A 20,738-nucleotide genomic window follows, 5' to 3' on the forward strand; every position below is an offset into this window, starting at 1 on the left:
TGTCCTGTTTACATTAAAGCTACATCTGCCCATCTGTGTCCATTCAATGTACAGTCCATGGATCAACATCCTTTAATACTTAATGCCAAGCTCTTCAGTGATTTCAGCTCATACGCAGCATTAACTTTAGTATACATCTGTAAGGCAACCTAGACAACTCACCCACATTGATTAGGCAATATTGGGAAGCCTCACATGAACAGCCTCAAAACCACAAATCTTTAATCTGGGCCAATGCAACATTCTATTTACTAATAAATTCAGATACTGCAAATACAACATCAAATATTTTAATGAAAACTATAATGAAAATCCTGTGAAACATATTAATAATATTCACTAACCATTTCACAAAAACAAGGGCCTCCGTTGAGGTTTTTCCCCACCACCATCACTAAATTCACGGTCCAGGATTTCCTAGTATCCCGCACTATTTTGAGAATCTTTGTTAATTCCCCTTTTTGCAAGTACTTTTGCAAGTACTGAGCTTGCATATTAAGTCCATTAATGGAAACATTCCTGGTTTATCTGCAGAATTTTAAAACCCCAAAAGGGCACCCTTTAATTGCAGCAGAAAACAACAGTGAAGAAATCTCATGATCTGTAACTACATTTTAAAAGGCGTGTCTGGATGGATGCTAAAATGTTTAAGTTACATCGTCATAGGACATACAAATTAAGCTTCTTAACCATATGTGAGAGTTCTTCTTTCTATGACACATTTAGAGTATACTTACAAAAGGAAATTATTCAAAATTCAACAACCAGTGTCCAGTCTAGAATTCCTTATGTACTCCAGAAAACCTCAGTAGACATGGATATATTAGTTCTAACAAAGTAATTCACATGCATAAAAATAAGGAAATATATTGGCTTCTTCCTTTCAGACGAAGGAGAAGCTTTTGTGGAGGAACATGGGTGCCCTGAAACACTGTTTTAATTCTCTACTACCTACTTATTAGAACACCTTTGGTCAAAGAGGTCAAGTAGCATAAAGTTTTGCCTTAAACCCACCTGCAGTTCTTTCTGTACAATCTTACCACTAAGTTATACTTTGCCACAGCTCCAAAGGTTGCATTCAGACTAGTTTTAATCAGAGACTATCATATTATACTGACTTAAAGCCAAGAAGTTTAAATGAATATTTAAATGGATTTTCAGCAACCATATTTTAAAAATAAACAGTATATTTATCATCTGTTCAAAACATAACTAGACAAATTCTAGCATAGATCCAAGTGGGCAGCCGTATGCATGCATATGAAAGCTTACATTCTGAATAAAACTTTGCAAAATTCTCACATAGTAACTGAAGACTACTGAAAAGTTTGTGCACACTGTCTCATTCAAGTTGTTTCTATAAGTGACTTTCACTCTTAGGCTATGAATGAAGATTACCAAACTGCCAAGGTTCTGGAATGCTCAAGGCCATACCTTCTAAGGCAATGCAATTACACTCAACAACAGTGTAATATGATCGAAGATGTGAACTCTCAACAGATGGTAGGAAACACACATTCCAACAGCTGTACTTGGTTTGTCTTTTCACTGGACTTTACATACCAGTGCCTATTCACTACAAAATACTTGACAACCTGCAAGAGATAGATGCAATGACTTTATGTTTTCTTTAAAAAGCCAGCTGCCTTACTCTACTATGTAACAACTAACAAATGATCTAAAAGTTCTAGCTGTAGATTTTATCAGCTCATGTAATGGCCTCTTAATCTAAAACTGTATGTTGTTGGTTATTAAGCTACTGTAATCATTTCCCACCTAGTGTTCTTAATAACCAAGGATGTCTTGAACCTACTGTTTAAACTCCTTATTCAATGGTATATAATATTGATAATTTTTGAAGTGTGTGAGCTCTTTACAACGCCATAGAACTACATACCACACTGAGACTATACCACAGAAAATAAACATTTGACTTCTCATCTTAAAAAGAATTCTTTGGAATGAGTGGTGAACTCAGGATTAGGGGATGTCCCAGATAAAGTCCCAACCATACATGAGACCAAATGAGGGTTGTCAACCTCCAGGTTCGGTCTGGAGATCTCCCACTTTTACAACTGATCTCCAGCTGGCAGAGATCAGCTTCCCCAGGAGAAAAAAAGCTGCTTTGAAGGGTTGACTCTATAGCATTGTACCACTGAGGCTCCTCCCCCAACCCCTCCCACTACCGGATCCACCCCCAAAGTCCTCAGGTATTTTCCAACACAGACCTGACAACCTTACTGCTTAGTGAAAGCAGAAAAAACTCATCAGCTATGTGAAAGGAGGAGAGACCATTAGACCATTGATGTTATTGGAACTATGCAGTTCTGTTGTACTGTGGACTGTTGTGGCAGATGGGGGAGGAAGGAATATGGCAGGGGTGTTAAATAAGAACATAAGAGAAGCCATGTTGGATCAGGCCAACGGCCCATCAAGTCCAACCCTCTGTGTCACACAGTGGCAAAAAATGTTATATACACACATACACTGTGGCTAATAGCCACTGATGTGCAACAGCAATTTGCTGGTGATACCTGTCCTTGACCAGGGCCTTTTTGGTCCTGGCCCCAACCTGGTGGAACTCTCTGCCAAATACCAAAAGGACCCTGCAGGATCTTATGGAATTCTGCAGGGCCTGTAAGACAGAGAGGTCAGCAACAGTTTCCATTCTGGCTGGCACCCTCTCTTTCTCTCCAGGCTGCTCTGTTCCTTTCCCCCTGCACCACCTACAAGGTGGCCACAGTCTGGAATAGAAAACTGAAAGAAATTTTCACTAACTGACTTTCTTAGATTTATTGTACTAGTCTGTTTTGTGTTTATTTTATGGATTTGATGTTTTTAATGAAAGGATGTACAACACCCAGAGCCCTGCAGTAGCAGGGATTGGGCGATCCATAAATTTAATTTAATAAATAATAAAGTGTGACTTAAAAGTTTTGTTTAAAAAACTGAAGGCTTTATGTGGAACTTATTTTTACAGGAACAAGACTTACAAAAATATAAAGGAGATATGGCATATACTTCCTTTACATTTAAGGGAGGAAATGGAAGGCAGTGGAAACTTTTGACACATTAATTTATCACACTTAGAAAACTGTGCAAGATATGTCATGGATATAGTTCTCCACTCTGTTTCAACAGAATTTAATACTTGTGGTTTTATCCTTCCATCCTGATCTACAAATCAATAATATATATGTAAAGTTTCACAAAATTCCTAGTGATAATAAAGAGCCAACATAATATAGTGGTTAAAGTGTTGGATTAGGATCTGGGAGACCCAGGTTTGAATCCCCAGTATGCCATGGAAGCTTTCTGGCTGAATGTGGGCCAGTTACACACTCACAGTACACTACCTTCTCTGAAAAATAGGGATGGGCATAAACCAGGAAAATGTATGTTCATGGAGGTTTGTGGTTAATGGGGGTCTCATGAACCACACTTCATGAACCCCCATGAATTGTTCCATTTCCTGAACTAGTTTGCGTTTGTAGGGTTCATGAAGGGAAGTATTTTAAACGCCTACCTTCCCTCCCCTAGCCATGCCAGCATGCTTCCAGGAGTGCTTTCACTTGTAAAAGCATGCTGCCCAGACCCTGGGGAGAGAAGAGGGGATTTTAAATGCCTCCGCCTCCCTCCCCAAGTTGTGCCACAGTGATAGCATGCCTCCAAGAAAGAAGGGAAGGCAATCTGCCTTCTCTTCAACTCATAGAGGCATGCCGAGGCAGCGTGACTGCAGAGATGGCCATGAACTGAACAAACCACTGCAAAAAACATGGTAGTTTTGGAGTGGATCATGAACCAGGCAAGTTTTCAAACTGGGACACTAGAGTGTCCCAGAAACACCTAGAGCAGCCATATGCAACATCGCCGGCACAATGTCACTTCTGGGTAATGTCATTGCACCATATGTGTAAGTCCCCCTCCAGAGGACGCAGGGGACTTGGCAACTCTAGTTTCTGCCTCTCTCCCTTCTGCGCTCTCTCTCCCTCAACAGGTCCCAAAACTCTCCATAAAATATCACATTTCATTTTTATGGGACGCATGATGTCCCCATCTAAGGAACAAAGTAAAACACAATCAAAAAGTAAATAAATATATTTTGTCCTTTAATATATTTCCTTTAAAGGGCTCTGAAGTCTATTTACTTGTTTGTTTGCTTTTATACAGAGAACGCAGCATTAGTGGTAAAACATTTTGGCCAGCTCTTCACTTTCATACTGCAGACACCAAATGTTTTGAAGAAGCTCTGGGCATACTTTCAACTCAGTTTCTTTGTTACAGTTCATGTGTCAGTTCATTTGACCAGTCCAATTCTGCAGAAGAACAAAAGGTATGTGGATTATACAGTGTTGCGTAATTACTGCCATAGTTGGGGTAGTGCTGCAAATGCATATTGTGGACATGTGCATACCTGAAAACAATTACTCAGGGAAATTAATAGTATAAAGCAGACCTTTACCCATGAATGTTTGCTATTAAAGCAGTTGTTGATGCCGCTTGTTAGAAAACAAATATTTTCCATTCTAGAAATAGTTTGCTGTTTGGGATACTGTTCTGGGGAACTACAATTCTCTCATTTCTGTCATTCTGCACACTTAGCTTCATGCAGACTCTTCAAATGTTCAATATTTCACCAAGGAAATGATGTGCCAATATAGACTGAAATAAACTTTTACATTGTGAAGTGCCACAAAAAAACAGCAATTTCTTCTCCTCAGAAAACAGCCATGCCACACAAATGGCCCCAACAGCAAGATGGTTTTTTCCTTTCTACTCATGCAGACACTTACTGAAAAATAAGAATGTTTTAAGACTCACATATACTTTGTTTTACATTCTCCCTGCCCTTGACCACTGCACATGTCCTCAATTTGCATATTCAAGGGACATTATTGTAAATTTAACTGTTGTTGTTGTTCAGTCGCACAGTCGAGTCCGACTCTTTGTGACCCTCTTTAGACAAAGTCACGCCAGGCCCTCCTGTCTTCCACCATCCTCCGAAACTGCTCAAATTCATGTTTGTTACATCAGTAACGCTGTTCAGCCATCTCATCTTTTACCATCCCCTTCTTCTTTTGCCTTCTGTCTTTCCCAGCATCAGGATCTTCTCCAGTGACTGCTTCCTTCTCATTTGATGGCCAAAGTATTTGAGCTTCACCATCTGACCTTCCAGGGAACAGTCTGGGTTGATTTCCCTTAGGACTGACTGATTTGATCTTCTTGCAGTCCAAAGGACTCTCAAGATTCTTCTCCAGCACCACAGCTCAAAAGCATCTATGCTTCTGCACTCGGTCTTCCTTATGGTCCAGCTCTCACAGCCCTACATTACTACTGAGAATACCATCGCTTTGACTATACGGAGTTTTGTTGGCAGGATGATGTCTCTACTTTTTATTATACTGCCTAGGTTCGCCATAGCTGTCCTCCCAAGGAGCAAATGTCTTTTAATTTCATGGCTACAGTCACCATCTGCAGTGATCTTGGATCCCAGGAATGTGAACTCTGTCACTACTTCCATGTCTTCCCTTTCTATTAGCCAAGGTGTGATGGGGCCGGATGCCATGATCTTAGTTTTTTTGATGTTGAGTTTCAAGCCTACTTTTGTGCTCTCCTCTTTCACCCTCAACAAGAGATTCTTAAATAATGTATGTGGTTTATAATACACAAGGATTAGTTTGAGCAAAACCAGTTAGTAAAACAGTTTCTTTGTGAATAGCATGAAGCAATTATTGTTATCACATCCAATATCCATACAGAGGAATATAATACTATTCCAGAGGTCTCTATACCAGAATTTGCCCTTTTGCAATACATGGTAATACTCAATCCTCTGGTCTTATATTATTCAGCACTCTTAGTTGTGAGGAATGAAATGAAACATGCACAAACCCTTCCCTTTGTAGTGCCACGGGATTCTATCAGATTTCAACATACATTCTGTGTACTGATATGGTAGCTTTGAAGAATTTTGGAGGAATTAAGAATTGACACATATACACATACAGCGTGAAACTGAGTACAGTTGAGCAGCAGCCGTTAAACAATAAACTTTTGAGGAAGGAGCCCAAAGAGAAAAGAACAACCAAAATCTTTGTGCTTAAAAAAAAATAGCATTCCAAAATATTCTCCTGTAAACAGATATAAGGCCAAAGAATAGCTTTCTATGCAAACTGATTGACAGAACAAATATGCACAAAATAATCAGGCAACAAGTTTTTTAAACACACAAATGAGCTTGTGCATCTTTATTCAGAGAAAAATGAGACATTACTAATGATGATAGCAAGGTTTCACTCAAATCAAAAGGCTCATCCCAGTGCAAGTTAGATCTAAACCCTTTGCAAAACAGTTTTCTACCACTGAGCCTGTCCCCATTAGCAAGCATTTCCTGCCAATCTCCCACCCCTTTTAAATACAAAAATTTAAAAAGTGGTAAAACCACCCATGGCAGGACAGGACAGCCCAACAGGAGAGAAAGCTGCTAGGTATTTCTAAAACTGGAAATGGTATTGGTAAACATAGTCAGGAGCATCATTCTATTCAGCTCGAGTGTGATACCTGTAATTTCCTTGGCTTTCAAAGTTGGGTTGCCAAGCCTAACTCAGAAAATATGTGGGGACTTTTGGGGGTGGAGCAAGGAGACTTTCACGTTCCCTAAAGAAAGAAGTAAAAATACAGCAGTTCAGTTCCCCTGAATACAGTCTTCATTTTCTCATCCCAAGCAGCTGCACTTCTTGTGTACTCTCTCTCTCACACACACAAAAACAGAGAGAGAGGGGGGAGGGGGGGGAGAGAGAAACAGTTTGCAAATGACCCTAATATTTCTGTATCTGAAAGATTGTTACTTCAAGAAATTGGTACTTTGGAACACACTGTCACTCCTAGATATGGATAACCTATCTTGTTCTGACTGTTTAGTGTTAAAATCACTGTCTGATGATCCTAATATTGTAATAAAATGTGCTGATAAAAGTGGAGTGGTGGTATTATTGGATACTGCAGTTTATTGTAGCTGATACTACATACTACACCCCCCTTCACTCTGATCCATCTATGAACATTCAGCAATTAGTTACTATTACTTTAAATGAAGGGAGAGAGATGGGCTATATTTCTGATGCAGATATAGCTTTTTATTTAATCCCCATTCCAGAGTTCCCATTTTCTACATACTTCCTGAAGTGCATAACAAAGGGTTTTCCCGTCCTGGTCGGCCAATAGCTTCAGAATCAGGTTCCTTGCTAATGCCTCTTTCTCAATTTGTTGACTCCTTAAAGCCTTTCATGCTGGAAATTCCTAGTTATATTAGAGACATGTCAGATTTTGTTTCAAAAGTAGAGTTTTAACTTACCTCAGGATTCATTATTGGTTTCCTTAGATTTCTTTATACAGTAACATCCCCTCTGAAGATGCTAGATTGGCAGCACAAATTTATTAAGACTCTAGATCTCATTTGGAACCACCCACATATTTTCTTATGGACCTCATAGTTATTATTCTTGAGAATCTGTTTTTTCAGGTTTAAAGATCAATTCTACTTGTAGACAGAGTAGCAATGGGTAGGTCATTTGCTCCAAGTATTGCATGTTTATTCATGGCAAAACTAGAGTCAGAATTTATTTGCAGTCCTTCTCAGAATCTCTGTTTTAGTGAGATCCTTACTTATAAGTACTTTATAGATGGCATTTTTGTAGTCTGGCATAAGGAAGATAGTCTACAGAAGTTTTTAAACTGGATTAATTCCATCCATTCTAGTATCAAGTTTTCTCTCAATCAGGATACTCTATTACTTCTTTTAGACACTATTGTCTTCCTTGATAATACTACATACTACACCCCCCTTCACTCTGATCCATCTATGAGCAGCATTCAGCAATTAGTTACTATTACTTTAAATGTACTATTACTACTACTTTTCCTTGAAAATCAGTTGGCAGTTTATAATTACAAAAAATCAGTTGGTAAAAATACATATTTGAATTATTCATCATGCCATCCTCCACATTTAAAAAATAGCCTTCCTTACAGTCAATACCTGAGAATTAAAAGAAACAGTACATTTTTCAAAGATTATGTTAATACCAGCTGAACTCTTACTCAACAGTTCAGAGAAATGTTAATCTATACAAATTTTGAGTAGAGCTAAAAGGAGAGTTGATAGTATAGATAGAAAGGAACTGTTTGAGAGTGCATTGTATAGTAGCCATATTACATGCTATTTGGATTATTCTCATTTAGTCATGCCAATTTCAAAAAAGCTATTGAAAAAGCACTGACATATTGTGAGTGATATCCCAGGCTGTGAACTACCTCCTAGAGCTGGTTTTAAGAGACCCAAGAATATATCTGATATGCTTATTAGAACTGATTTACACACATGTGACTTAGCCCTTAGAGAGTATTATGATTCAAACAGAGGAATAGAAATCAGATTAAATTCATTCAATAATATAACAGCAGGAGATTTGCGTATGGCATTTTTATGTCCATGTCAAAAATTATACATTGGGTGTGATATTAGACCTATCAAATCAAGGATCCTGGAACACTTATCATGTATTAGATCAGCCAATAGAGAAGCTCCCCTTACTGACCATTTTATTTCTCATAATCATAATGCTGATTCCCTGATATTCTTTATAATTTATCAATATGAGAATAAAGGTTTTAGTACTGTAGATGTCCAGAAGCATTTACTGCAGATAGAAGCAAAGTGGACTTAAAACCCTAGCACCTGCACGGCTGAACCAGTCTTTTCATCTTTCATGTTTTGTTTGACACACTGGTTTAGAAATAATCTGGAAGTAATTTTTGTTATGACTGTTCTTTTAAATTTGTTTCAAATGGTATTGTGAACTGTCATCAAGAACAGCTAATGGTCCCTTTTTAAATGGGGTTGTGCAGGGAGGTTGGACGACGCAGCTTTCCAGCATGATCCAGTCCAGAGGACGATGTCCCAGCTATAATTATAATGGGTAATTCTGTGCATTTTATAAATATGAGTTCTTGATGACAGTATGAAAAAAGATCCAGGTGGGCAGCCATGTTGGTCTGAAGCAGTAGAACAAAGTAGGAGTCAAGCAGCACCATTAAGACCAACAAAGTTTTATTCAGAATGTAAACTGAATAAATGTATGCATGTTGGTCTTAAACGTGCTACTTGACTCCGAATTTGAAAAAAGGTATGTAATTTTTGTTGGTTGGTTTACAGAGTGTCTACTTGGAACAAAATCTAATCAGATCTGTTCTCTGAAAAAGCATTTGGGAAGTGTGTTTGGAAAAAGCTAGCATTCACGTCAAAGAAAGAAACATCTGTATAGTGAATACACACACACACACACAATACTAAAATTGAACATTTAAGGGGCTGTTACTAATAGTGTGACTTGGAAATACTACATTCCTTCCTTACATCCTTTGAAGAAGACAATCTGTATAACATACAGAATTGTAGCATACATTATAATATAATGAAATATAATGTACATTATAATATAATGCCTGTCACAATATATTTTGATTTAAGTTTACGTTTGATTTTATGTTTATATTTCATTTTTATTTTAAAGTGCACAGTTGTTTTGGATTAATGTTCTTGTTACTGAGTAGCTCGCCTTTGTGTTGCCATCAAGTCACAACCACAAGTCTTTCAAGGCAAGACACATTCAAAGAAGGTTCACCATTGCCTGCCTCTGCATAAATGACCCCAGACTTCCTTGGTGGTCTCCCATCCAAGTACTAACCAGCACCAACCCTGTTTAGCTTCTGAGATCTGATGAGATCAGGACACCTGGGCCTTCCAACCAACTTGGAGCTGCTCAATCCAGTTTCAGGTGCTACATGCATCCTATTCTTTTACAAAAAGATTCTCTACCCATTAGAAGCAATTTTAATGTGATCATTCTCAGAGTCTCCCTTCACAGACACAGCAAAGAATTAGTGTGTGGGGGGAAGTGATTCCACACTCAGATAATTATTTTATTTATTGTTATTGAGATTTCTATCCTTCCTGCCAAAGCAGGCTCAGGGTGGGTTACAACATAAAACACTAGTACAAGAAAAGTTTTAGAACAAATAATCAAACAGTCGGTCCTGGAACATTTAGAAAGAATAGATGTGATTACTAAGAGCCAGCATGGATTTCTCAACAACAAGTCATGTCAGAAGACCTTGCTGGATCAGGGGAATGCTGCAGACATCATTTATCTTTATTTCAGTAAGGCTTTTGATAAGGTTCCACATATTATCCTTGTGGACAAGTTGCTAAAATGTGGTTTGGATCCTATTACCGTTAGATGGATCTGTAACTGGTTGACAGATCACACACAAAGAGTGCTTATGAATGGTTCTTCATCTTCTTGGAGAGGAGTGACAAGTGGAGTGCCTCAAAGATCTGTCCTGGGGCCTTTTTTGTTCAACATATTTATAAATGATTTGGATGAAGGAATAGAGGGAATGCTTATTAAATTTGCTGATGATACTAAATTGGGAGGGGTTGCAAATACAGTAGAAGACAGAAACAGGATACAGGATGACCCTGACAGGCTGGAAAATTGGGCTAAAATCAATAAAATGAATTTTAACAGGGATAAATGTAAAGTTCTGCATTTAGGCGGGAAAAATCCAATGCATGGTTATAGGATAGGGGAGACTTGTCTTAGCAATAGTATGTGCAAAGAGGATCTAGGGGTCTTAGTGGATAATGTGCTGAACATGAGTCATCAGTGTGATGTGGTGGCTAAAAAAGCAAATGCAATTTTGGGCTGTATCAACAGAAGTACAGTGTCCAGATCACGTGATGTGATGGTATCGCTTTACTCTGCTCTGGTAAGAACTCACCTGGAGTATTGTGTTCAGTTTTGGGCATCACATTTTAAGAAAGATATAGACAAGCTGAAACAGATCCAGAGGAGGGCGACGAAGATGGTGAGGGGTCTGGAGACCAAGTCCTATGAGGAAAGGCTGAAGGAGCTGGGGATGTTTAGCCTGGAAAGGAAGCGGCTGAGAGGTGATATGATCACCATTTTCAAGTACTTGAAGGGCTGTCATATAGAGGATGGTGTGGAATTATTTTCTGTGGCCCCAGAAGATAGGACCAGAAGCAGTGGGTTGAAATTAAATCAAAAAGAGTTTCCAGCTCAACATTAGGAAGAACTTCCAGACAGAGCGATTCCTTAGAAGAACAGGCTTCCTCGGGAGGTGGTGGGCTCTCCTTCCTTGGAGATTTTTAAACAGAGGCTAGATGGCCATTTGTCAGCAATGAAGATCCTGTGAATTTAGGGGGAGGTGTTTGTGAGTTTCCTGCATTGTGCAGGACGTTGGACTAGATGACCCTGGAGGTCCCTTCCAACTCTATAATTCTATGATTCTAAGAGGGGAATGTACAATTTTGCTGCACCCTTTTCACAAAGGCTGGTAAAGTACAACGTAAAATCATGAATATGGTGTTTGTAATTTCCTTAGCTTTCAAAGGCAGAGGAAATTCCAGTAGAGATCATGTGGCCAAATCTTCTAACCCCACCTCCCCCTCAAAAAAACCCCACAGACTTCAGGTAAAGTACAACATCAAATCAGTACACATAACTATAAAGATCTGTTATTTGAAAGTGTACATTTGAAAGTATGGCCATGGCATTAAATGCAAAGGCAACTATAGCATTCAAACACAGAATCATATGCCTTAAGAAAATATGAAAGAAATTGTAAGCAAACTTCTAATCACATGTTGATTTAAATGTATTTATTTATTTATAATTTAGATTTTTATATTACCCTTCTCTGAATTCAATAGGACCTCAGGGAGGTCAATTCTCCCACTTTGGAGACAGACTCCTGATCTCGCCAGTGCTTCCCACCAAGAGCCAACTGGACAGCAAGGAAAAAATGTCTGGCAAATGGGGAGAGGTCAGCATTACCCAACAACATTGTGTCACTTCCAACACAACCCAGAAATGACACCATCGTGTGGAACAAAATTCACCCAAAACTCTGTTTAAACCACAGTTTTGAGAAAATGCTAGAGCATCAACAGCAATATGATGATATCCCTTCCAGATCACACTGGCAGTGATATCACCATTGTGCCAGGAACACTGCAACATCATCAGCAAGCCTCTCCCATCTTGCTGGGTAAGTCTCCTACCAGTTGCCAGCCTTGGGCTGGCTAGCTTCAGAGTACCGTATCACATTGATCTGATGGTCACATTCAGTTCATAGTTTTGAAAACTGTGCAACAATACACACTGAAAACTCATAAGTGAGGTTATAGATCCCTTTGTCATCAGTTACTTTTGCTCTTTTGCATTTTAAAAACACTATTTTCTCTTCTTGAACTAAAAATATAATATAATTTTTGGTTGCTACAACACTGTTTTGTTTCTAGGGATGCGGCCTAGTTTATGACTGCTTATTACATAACAGAATGTCAGGGCAAGTAGTACACTACAAACCCACCGCAAGGTAAAATTTACATTGACTTCAAAAGCTTTGCCTACAGGAGAAAAGAATCAGAAGAATTTCTGAAGAGTTCTACCGTTTTGTAAGATGTGTATGATACCAAAACAGTGCTATTTTTGGCAACACATCATTTTGCTGGGAACAAAGAAACTTAAATGTAAGTCTTTGTATAGCAAAAATACAGAAGTGTATCCTGGGAACGGTCTGAACTCTTTTAAATCTGTGATGTTGGCCGAATATCTTCACTCAGAATATTTACTCATAAGACAAGCTACAGTTTAACAAATAAAGGCACAGAGAAAACACTGCAAATATTAAAATAGGTATTGTACTCACACATGGGCCCGTATATAAGAGCAGATGACCTAAAACTTTAGATCTAATGCATTTTACATACATTACATACATTATATGTCAAACAGAATAACCCCCATTTAATTTACAACTTCCATGTGATAAATGTGACATTTTCTCAATTATCTCAGTGTGTTATCACAAAATTCACAAGGTATTGAAAATTTCTGATCTCTTCACTTTTAAATATATAGTCTACAAATAAAAACACTACCTCTTTATGATGAAATAATAAAAAAGAAAGTGGAATCAAAGCCTACAACTCCCACACACTGTGAAAAGTTTTCCACAAATGGAACAATGCGCCTCTTTCTAAGGAAAAGTTCATCAGTGGAATTCAGCTTGGTGGTGAAAAGTGCTATTGAGTCACAGCTGCCTTATGGTGACCCCTAGGGTTTTCAAGGCAAGACATTAAGAGCAGATTTGTCATTGCCTGCCTCTGTGTAGAGACCCTGGACTTCCTTGGAGGTCTCCCTTCAAAGTAATAACCAGGTCTGACCCTGTTAAGGTTCCAAAATTTGACAAGACCTGGGCCATTCAGATCAAGGCAAAATTCAGCCTAATGCTAATATTTATATTTTGTTCAGAAATAGCAAGTGTGTATTTCTTAGCACTTATATTGATTTTTTAAAATCCATCATGATCATGCCTACAGTCCTGAACTTTCCTTTCTAGAAAATGGGTCTCAGCAAATTTACTGATGTTTACTTCCTAGTAAAAGTATTTAAAATCAGGTGGTATGTACTATTTTTGATACATGCAGTTAACTGCTGTCTACTCCTTATTAATCTATGCTCTCATAATTGGACGTAAGTGGCAAAGGCACAAAGATATGACACTACCGTGTGAGTCAGCATGATTCTACATGTATCTGAGCCAGACATAACCCAGTTCACAGTGAATACACACACAGAGAACATATGCCATGAGATGAGAAAATCAGAGCTACAAGCTTCTTGTGAAAGCTTCAAATCAACATTTTTCCATAGCCCAACATATTCCAACTTAAAAAAAAAAATCCAGGTAACCAGATTCAAAAAATGATGAAATATTTCAAGAAATTGGGTGCTTTCCAAACATGTAGCAAAATTTACTTTTTCTTTATAGGAGAAATTTAGCTGAGTAACAAATGAATAAAATCCCTCAATGTCAGCTTTATAAGTGATAGAAAATTTAGTAGGAAAGCACATGTTTCACAGACCCATCTATCAGATTTCTGTCCAATCCTAAATTAATTGAAAGAGGTAAGAAGTTCCTTGTCAATACTGACATTTTTCATAAGGTCACTATATAACTACATTCAAGATGGAGAATAACGCAGGTATGGATATTCTGGTAGAGGTGGTGTTTACTTATTTCAGTGTCCCATATTCAATTTGTTCCAAGTAAACAATTAAAAATAAAATCTTGCCATATACTGGAAAAGCTCATTATAGCCTAACTGACTAATCCCTGGCAGACTGTAGCCTATGGTCTCGCCATTTTATCTTGTGGCACCATTAGTATAGAAGTTTAATGAAACAAAGCAGCAACAAACCCCCATAATATATCTTGCTCCATCTTCCACAGTAAACACTTTAAATTTACACTTTATATTTCCGTCATTATCAAACTAATAAAAAGCAACAGTAGCTCCAATATAACACAACACTTTGAAAAGGATAAAACAGTTTCAGAAGCTTAGTGGTTTGTAGAGCTTTTAGATGTATTTATATTAATTTGACTTTTGTTTCATTCAAATGGTTTCCACTGTCTTTTCATTAACGACATTATAAGTATCTTTAGCAATCTAAATATCATATTACAAACAGAACTTAGGATTCCTTTTTTGGAGGTGGGCTTTCATTTCAGGAAAAAAAACTTTCCTATTTTATAAGTTATTTCTATTGATATTGAATAATAGTAAACAATCCTTTAAAAGCCCCACAGGTAAGAGGTAAAATGACATTTTTTCAGGCTTTCCTGGGAAATGATTTAAAAAAAAATCTTGCAGTGCAGTGAGGAGGTCATTCATACAACTGGCAATGGCTCCCTTAGGTAAGGTAGTCCCCTGTGCAAGCAACGGGTCATTACCAACCCATAGGGTGACATCACATCAGGATGTTTTCTTGGCAGACTTTTATGGGGTGGTTTGCCATTGCCTTCCCCAGTCATTTGCACTTTACCCCCAAGCAAGCTGGGTACTCATTTTACCAACCTCAGAAGGATGGAAGGCTGAGTCAACCTTGAGCCAGCTACTTGAACCCAGCTTCTGACAGGATCGAACTCAGGTCGTGCGCAGATCTTGAACTGCAGTACTGCAGCTTTGCACCACTGGGCTCCCTAATAACTCCCTTAGATTTCTATAAAATATTAGCAAGATGCCCATAAAAGAGAGGGAAGCTGCAAAGAAATGTGAACTTTCCTCCTCCTGATCTCCACTTCCTCTATATTTCTGTTATGGAAGTGGTCACCTGCTTCCTCCCTCAGCCCTCCTTCATTTGTTTCTCACCTGCTTATCTCAAACCTGACCTTCTATCTTCCCACCCAGGCGAAGTAGTACAGGAAGCAAAAGATTTTGGGTTGAGTGTTCCATTTGTTAAGGGAGTTGACAACAAGGTTGAGTTGTCATTGCATTAAGACCCCAGCCAAAAGAGATTTCTGTGTTTCATGCCAACTGTTCTACTTTTCCCTTTGGATTTGTATATGGTGTCAATAATGCCAGTTCTGAAGTGATCATCAGACTAATGATGATCTCCCAGAGTTCAGAGACAGCACGTGAGGATGTGATGGAAACACGAAGCCTTTCCAGGAACAGTGGGAGAATATTAGTTTGTAATACATTAATTCTAAAAGTCAAATGCATGAATGCCAATAAACTAAAAGAAATGAATTACTGCACAGGTTACTAAGGTCATCAGCTCAGCTAAATGACAAGCAAAATGAAGTTAAACATTTTTAAATCGCATTAGCTACAATTAAACAGAGTTAAGCACTATCTAAAATCAATGGTAGTAAAAATGGCTTAACTTAAAATGACTCAAAGCCAGGTCCCTTAGACTAAATGAATTCATTTTAAAAGTGGTAATAATATATACAACTATGGGGTGCAGCAATTAATTTTATAGCAATGTGACACTTAAACGTTTTGGAGGAACTGTTATTATGTATAGGTAGGTTTTATGCTGCAATCTTGGTAACTACTTGAAGCACACTCAGGTCAAACAAGATTGGTAGTGCAAATATGCTTTAATATTTGTCTATCCCATCAATAATCCTATGCAGTAAAACATTCCCTAATGACTATGAAACTAAATTCATTTTTTCCATGCAAATAAATGCCAGAGTGCATACCTATTAATCCTCTGTCTCAAATAGTTACTTTCACCCCAACACTGGGGGGACTATTTCTAAGAGCATAAAAAGATGATTTTTTTATAGTGCAAACAACTTGTTTTCCATTTTTTAAAAAAAAAAATCATAATTGTCTAGGCTGCACTACAAATATTTCCACTAGCTCCACAAAAGTTATGCTTTTACATTTCTCATTATTTCATTTTTTAAAAAAAGTTAAGTGGAGTCTTAGGCCAACAAAACTTTATGGAAGCACATGTTTTTGTGGACTAGAGCCCAATTCTTCAAATACATGAAATAAGTAAATATATATCTGAGTGTATGTTATGGTTGCCAAGCTCCTGGAGGGACCTGGAGATTTTCTGGAATTTCAGCTGATCTCTAGAATGCAGAGATTAGTTCCCCTGAAGAAAATGGCTGCTTTGGAGGGTGGATTCTAAGGCATTATACTCTATTGAGGTTCCTCACCACCAAACCCCTCCCCTGGCTCTACCCCAAAACCTGCAGGAATTTCCCAATCTGGACTTGGCAACCCTATGTATTTGTAAATATAGTTCACATAGCTGACGAAGCCAGTTTTAGTCCACAAAAGCTTATATCATCCTAAATTTGTTAGTGCCACAAGATTCCATTTCATTTTTACTTCAGCAGAATAAAGCGGCTACTCCCACAAAAAAAAATGTAATTAACACAATGGTATCTCTATGAGCATTCTTATAGTTTATTTTTTATCTGTAGATGGGGAAATGAGCAAACCCTTTTTAGTGCCATTTCCCTCTCCCACACTCCCCCAAACAAAAGAATTTCTGCTCAGTTTACTTACAACAATATGTGCTGGAGATGGAGACCTAGCATCCTTGAGCGCTTGCCTACTTTGTAGGCTCCCTGCCTGAACATCAAGCAGTGGCCATTTCATCTGGAGGTACTGGATGGAGGAAACAAAAATGGGAAAAAAGAAAAATGAGTTCAGAAAACAAAGACAATAAAAAAATCTAAAAATAATAAACAAATATTAGGCAACATGGGGAAAGAGGTGAAAACTGAAATGTATGCAACAAAGTGAAAGGAGAGGAGGACTTCAATAAACAAACCAAGCAGTACTTACTTTGTGCTGGTGCTTTATAGAAACAGTGCACCAAACTTTTCCATAATATTTAGTATAACAGGTTGCCAGCCTCCAAGTGGGGCCTGGAGATCTGCCACTTTTACAACTGATCTACAGCTGGCAGAAATCACCCCCCCCCCCAGATCCACCCCCAAAGTCTCCAGGTATTTTCCAACACAGACTTGGCAAACCCATAAAGACAACACAACTTTCTGCACACTGATTAGACCTAGAAAAGACAGAAGTATAACGTTTTGCTCTTGTTTGCTTTTTTAAGTGCAGATCATCATTCACATCACTTTTGTTTTTCACTTCACATACCAAATATTATTACAAAAGAAAACAACTAATCCTGGATAAAACCTGATTATTTGCCCTACCTATAATAAGGACTAACAGGAAATCTCTTCTAACATTTTTTATAACTGACACATCTATATTAGCTTTGCCATCACTCCTAATAAGCCATAATGGTGAAATATGGCTGAGTGTATTTTAAAATTCAACTTAGAATCAGGGCCATTCCACATATACTGCCAGCCAGGGCTTTTTTTGTAGCAGGAACTCCTTTGCATATTAGGCCACACCCCCAGTTGTAGCCAATTCTCCAAGAGCTTGCAGGGTTCTTAGTACAGGGTCCTACTGTAAACTCCAGGAGGATTGGCTACATTAGGAATGTGTGGCCTAATATGCAAAGGAGTTCCTGCTACAAAAAAGCCCTGCTGCCAGCAAAGTTGTAATAGAGTATATGCAATCAATTATGCTCCCTCATAAATGCGTCAGAATATGAATATTAGCTTTCTATACTATAGAAAGGTGCCCTAAACCAAGGGGTCATTGCCCATCTACCTAACCCCCTATTGCCTACTCTACCTGGCCGCAGTTCCCCAGGAACTCTTGATCAGTCTTTCCTAACACTGGCCTCCAAGATTTTTTACCTCAAGATACCTGGGACTTGCTATATGTACAGTGAGGTTGTACAAGGACTGGCTGCATCTGCTTGCCAAGCAGCTCTTGATGGCAAACCCATATTTTCAGCTGTGAAACATAAAACAGCCTTGTACTTGTCAAATATGTGTACCTAAAAACACTTTGTGGTCACATTCACACTTCTTATAGGAACAAACATATTTTTTAAAAAATGTAAAGAATCATATGGTGGGCCCTAAGCTATGAAGCACACTCCATTGCTCTGAACTCCCTGAAAGAAAGGCAGGCTGAAAATATGGAGACATTAACAAAATAAATCACAACAGAAGACACACATGCACCATTGGAACATCTATATCAAGCTCACTATCACCCTCGACACTGGTTTAACTATGTTTACTGCTCTGATGAGAAAAGCATAGGGCTGCCAAGCCCCCGGGAGTGACTGTCATTGCACCAGCGACGTCGCTCGCGCACCACTCTAGACGTTTCCGGGAAAACTCTATGGCTTTCCCAGACGCTCTAATGATTTTGGAGGGAAAAACTCTATGGTACCTATTGTACCATATGGTATCTATGATACCCCCCGCCGGAACCCACAGGGGACTTGGCAACCCTAGAAAAGTGCAGTCATTGTTATGCAGAAAAATCTGTCTCTATGCACTTGCACATAAGGTCTATTCAAATCAGTGAATTCAGTTTAGGTTCACATCCTCTTTTTCTGTCCCAGGACTGCCTTGCAAATTAAACATGATTGTTTTACTGGCAAAAAAAAATCCACTGTTTCTATAGGTATAAAGATATAACTTTCAGTCTTGTAAAACCAAGTTGAATTCTGTTAATATAGCAAAGTCATTTATTTCCTCTGTCTATCAGCACAAGCAATAAAATGGTTGAGAACATGCTGCCATGTGACTCCCAAGCAACCTCCCTGCCTTAAATGACTTTGCATAAGTCCCAGGACTGGCATGAAACTGAGACCCAGTAAATAATCCAGTTCATGATGCACAAGTAGGAATAGTGTACATCTCACTCTAACAATAGCAGCCAAGGCTTATTCTTGTTACTGAGGTCAGTAGACAGGATTCAGAATTTACACAGGAAGCAGGTCTTGTTGGGAAAGTATATGCTGAATTTACCTAGTCACTTTTCAGAACAAGTCCCTGTAAATTTTTGCTAGTGACCATTTACTGGGTGAACATTAAAACAAAATCCACATTTCTCAATTCTAACAGTACAGGAGGAAGCTAGGTTATATTATTTTAAACATGCTAAATTTGTACTGATAGTGTATGTTCCTAAAGAGGAACAGCCAAACATTTAAATTTGCAGTCTGATGTTGTATACCTCAGAAAGACATCTATCATGTCCTGCTTCTCACCATGTAATTCAATTCCTATCCAGAGAAGGACAGCTGCTAAAATTCTGTTCCTTAGCATCAGTGGCAATACTTGTTTAAGGACTTTGTTACTGGATACTGCTAAAATTCTGTTCCTTAGCATCAGTGGCAATGCTAGTTTAAGGACTTTGTTGCTAGATATACTATGCAATAATATGTCATTCAGATTAACTAAATATTATCATTTAAACATAAAAAGAATTCACACCATTCAATAAAATATAGATTTACTGGACCAAAGCACATATTAGTGCAAAAAAACCCCAAACAATAAATCCCACACACAGCAAGATTATGTTCTTGTTCCTATATGTTCTTGCTCTAATTATATGTAAATGCTGAAAGCAAAAGTTATCTCAAGTCATCCTTGCATTCTGTCCTGCCCATTCACAGTGTGATGTCAAAATACACACTGAAATGTGCATAACTGGATAGAAGTACCGTATTTTTCGGTCCATAAGACGCTCCGGACCATAGGACGCACCTTCCTCCTGGGGGGCGATCCGCTGCCTCCGCCTCCAATCCCGGCGCTTCCCCCGCGCCTGCCTGCCTGGCTCCAGCTCTGCTTCCAGCAAGTGCTGGGATCACTCCACGCTGCCCCCACCGCAAACCCAGCGCTTCGCGAGCGCCGGCTGTGGAGAAGGCAGCGTGCTTCCTCTGTGCCTGTCTGCCTGGCTCCAGCTCTGATGCTTACAGCAAGCACCAGGATTGCTCCCTCCGCCCTCCGATCCCGGTGCTTCCTTTAAGCATCAGAGCTGGAGCCAGGCAGACAGGCACAGAGGAAGCATGCCACCCTCTCCGCAGCTGGCGCTCGCAAAGCGCTGGGTTTGCGGAGGGGCAGGTGCTTCCTCCGTGTCTGTCTGCCTGGCTCCAGCTCTGATGCTTAAAGCAAGCGCCGGGATTGGAGGGCGGAGGGAGCGAGCCTGGCGCTTGATGTAAGCGTCAGAGCTGGAGCCAGGCAGACAGGCACGGAGGAAGCACGCTGCCCCCTCCGCAGCCTGTGCTCGCGAAGCGATGGGTTTGCGGTGGGGGCAGCGTGGAGCGATCCCAGCGCTTTCTGGAAGCAGAGCTGGAGCCAGGCAGGCAAGCGCGGGGGAAGCACCGGGATCGGAGGCAGAGGCAGCAGATCGCCCCCCCCCCGGAGGAAGGTACGTCCTA

General features: G+C 39.2%; 1 protein-coding gene across 44 annotated transcripts in view; it reads right to left on the reverse strand.

The window, feature by feature from the left end:
* TCF7L2 (transcription factor 7 like 2) overlaps nucleotides 1–20,738 on the reverse strand; it is a 302,775-nt gene that overhangs the window by 163,281 nt on the left and 118,756 nt on the right. For 42 of the 44 annotated variants that reach the window (XR_009555569.1, XR_009555568.1, XR_009555566.1 and 39 more), the window contains exon 4: nucleotides 16,970–17,071. The exons of the other annotated variants lie outside the window; for them this stretch is intronic. Coding sequence is in view for 38 of the 42 variants with exons in the window: in XM_060241624.1 (XP_060097607.1) it covers nucleotides 16,970–17,071 (102 nt within the window). In the remaining 4 variants the exon portion in view is untranslated. The remainder of the gene's footprint in view (nucleotides 1–16,969; nucleotides 17,072–20,738) is intronic. 44 annotated transcript variants of the gene reach the window in all.

The sequence above is a fragment of the Heteronotia binoei genome, chromosome 6, assembly GCF_032191835.1.
Source record: "Heteronotia binoei isolate CCM8104 ecotype False Entrance Well chromosome 6, APGP_CSIRO_Hbin_v1, whole genome shotgun sequence".
In the NCBI taxonomy this organism is placed as follows: domain Eukaryota; kingdom Metazoa; phylum Chordata; class Lepidosauria; order Squamata; family Gekkonidae; genus Heteronotia; species Heteronotia binoei.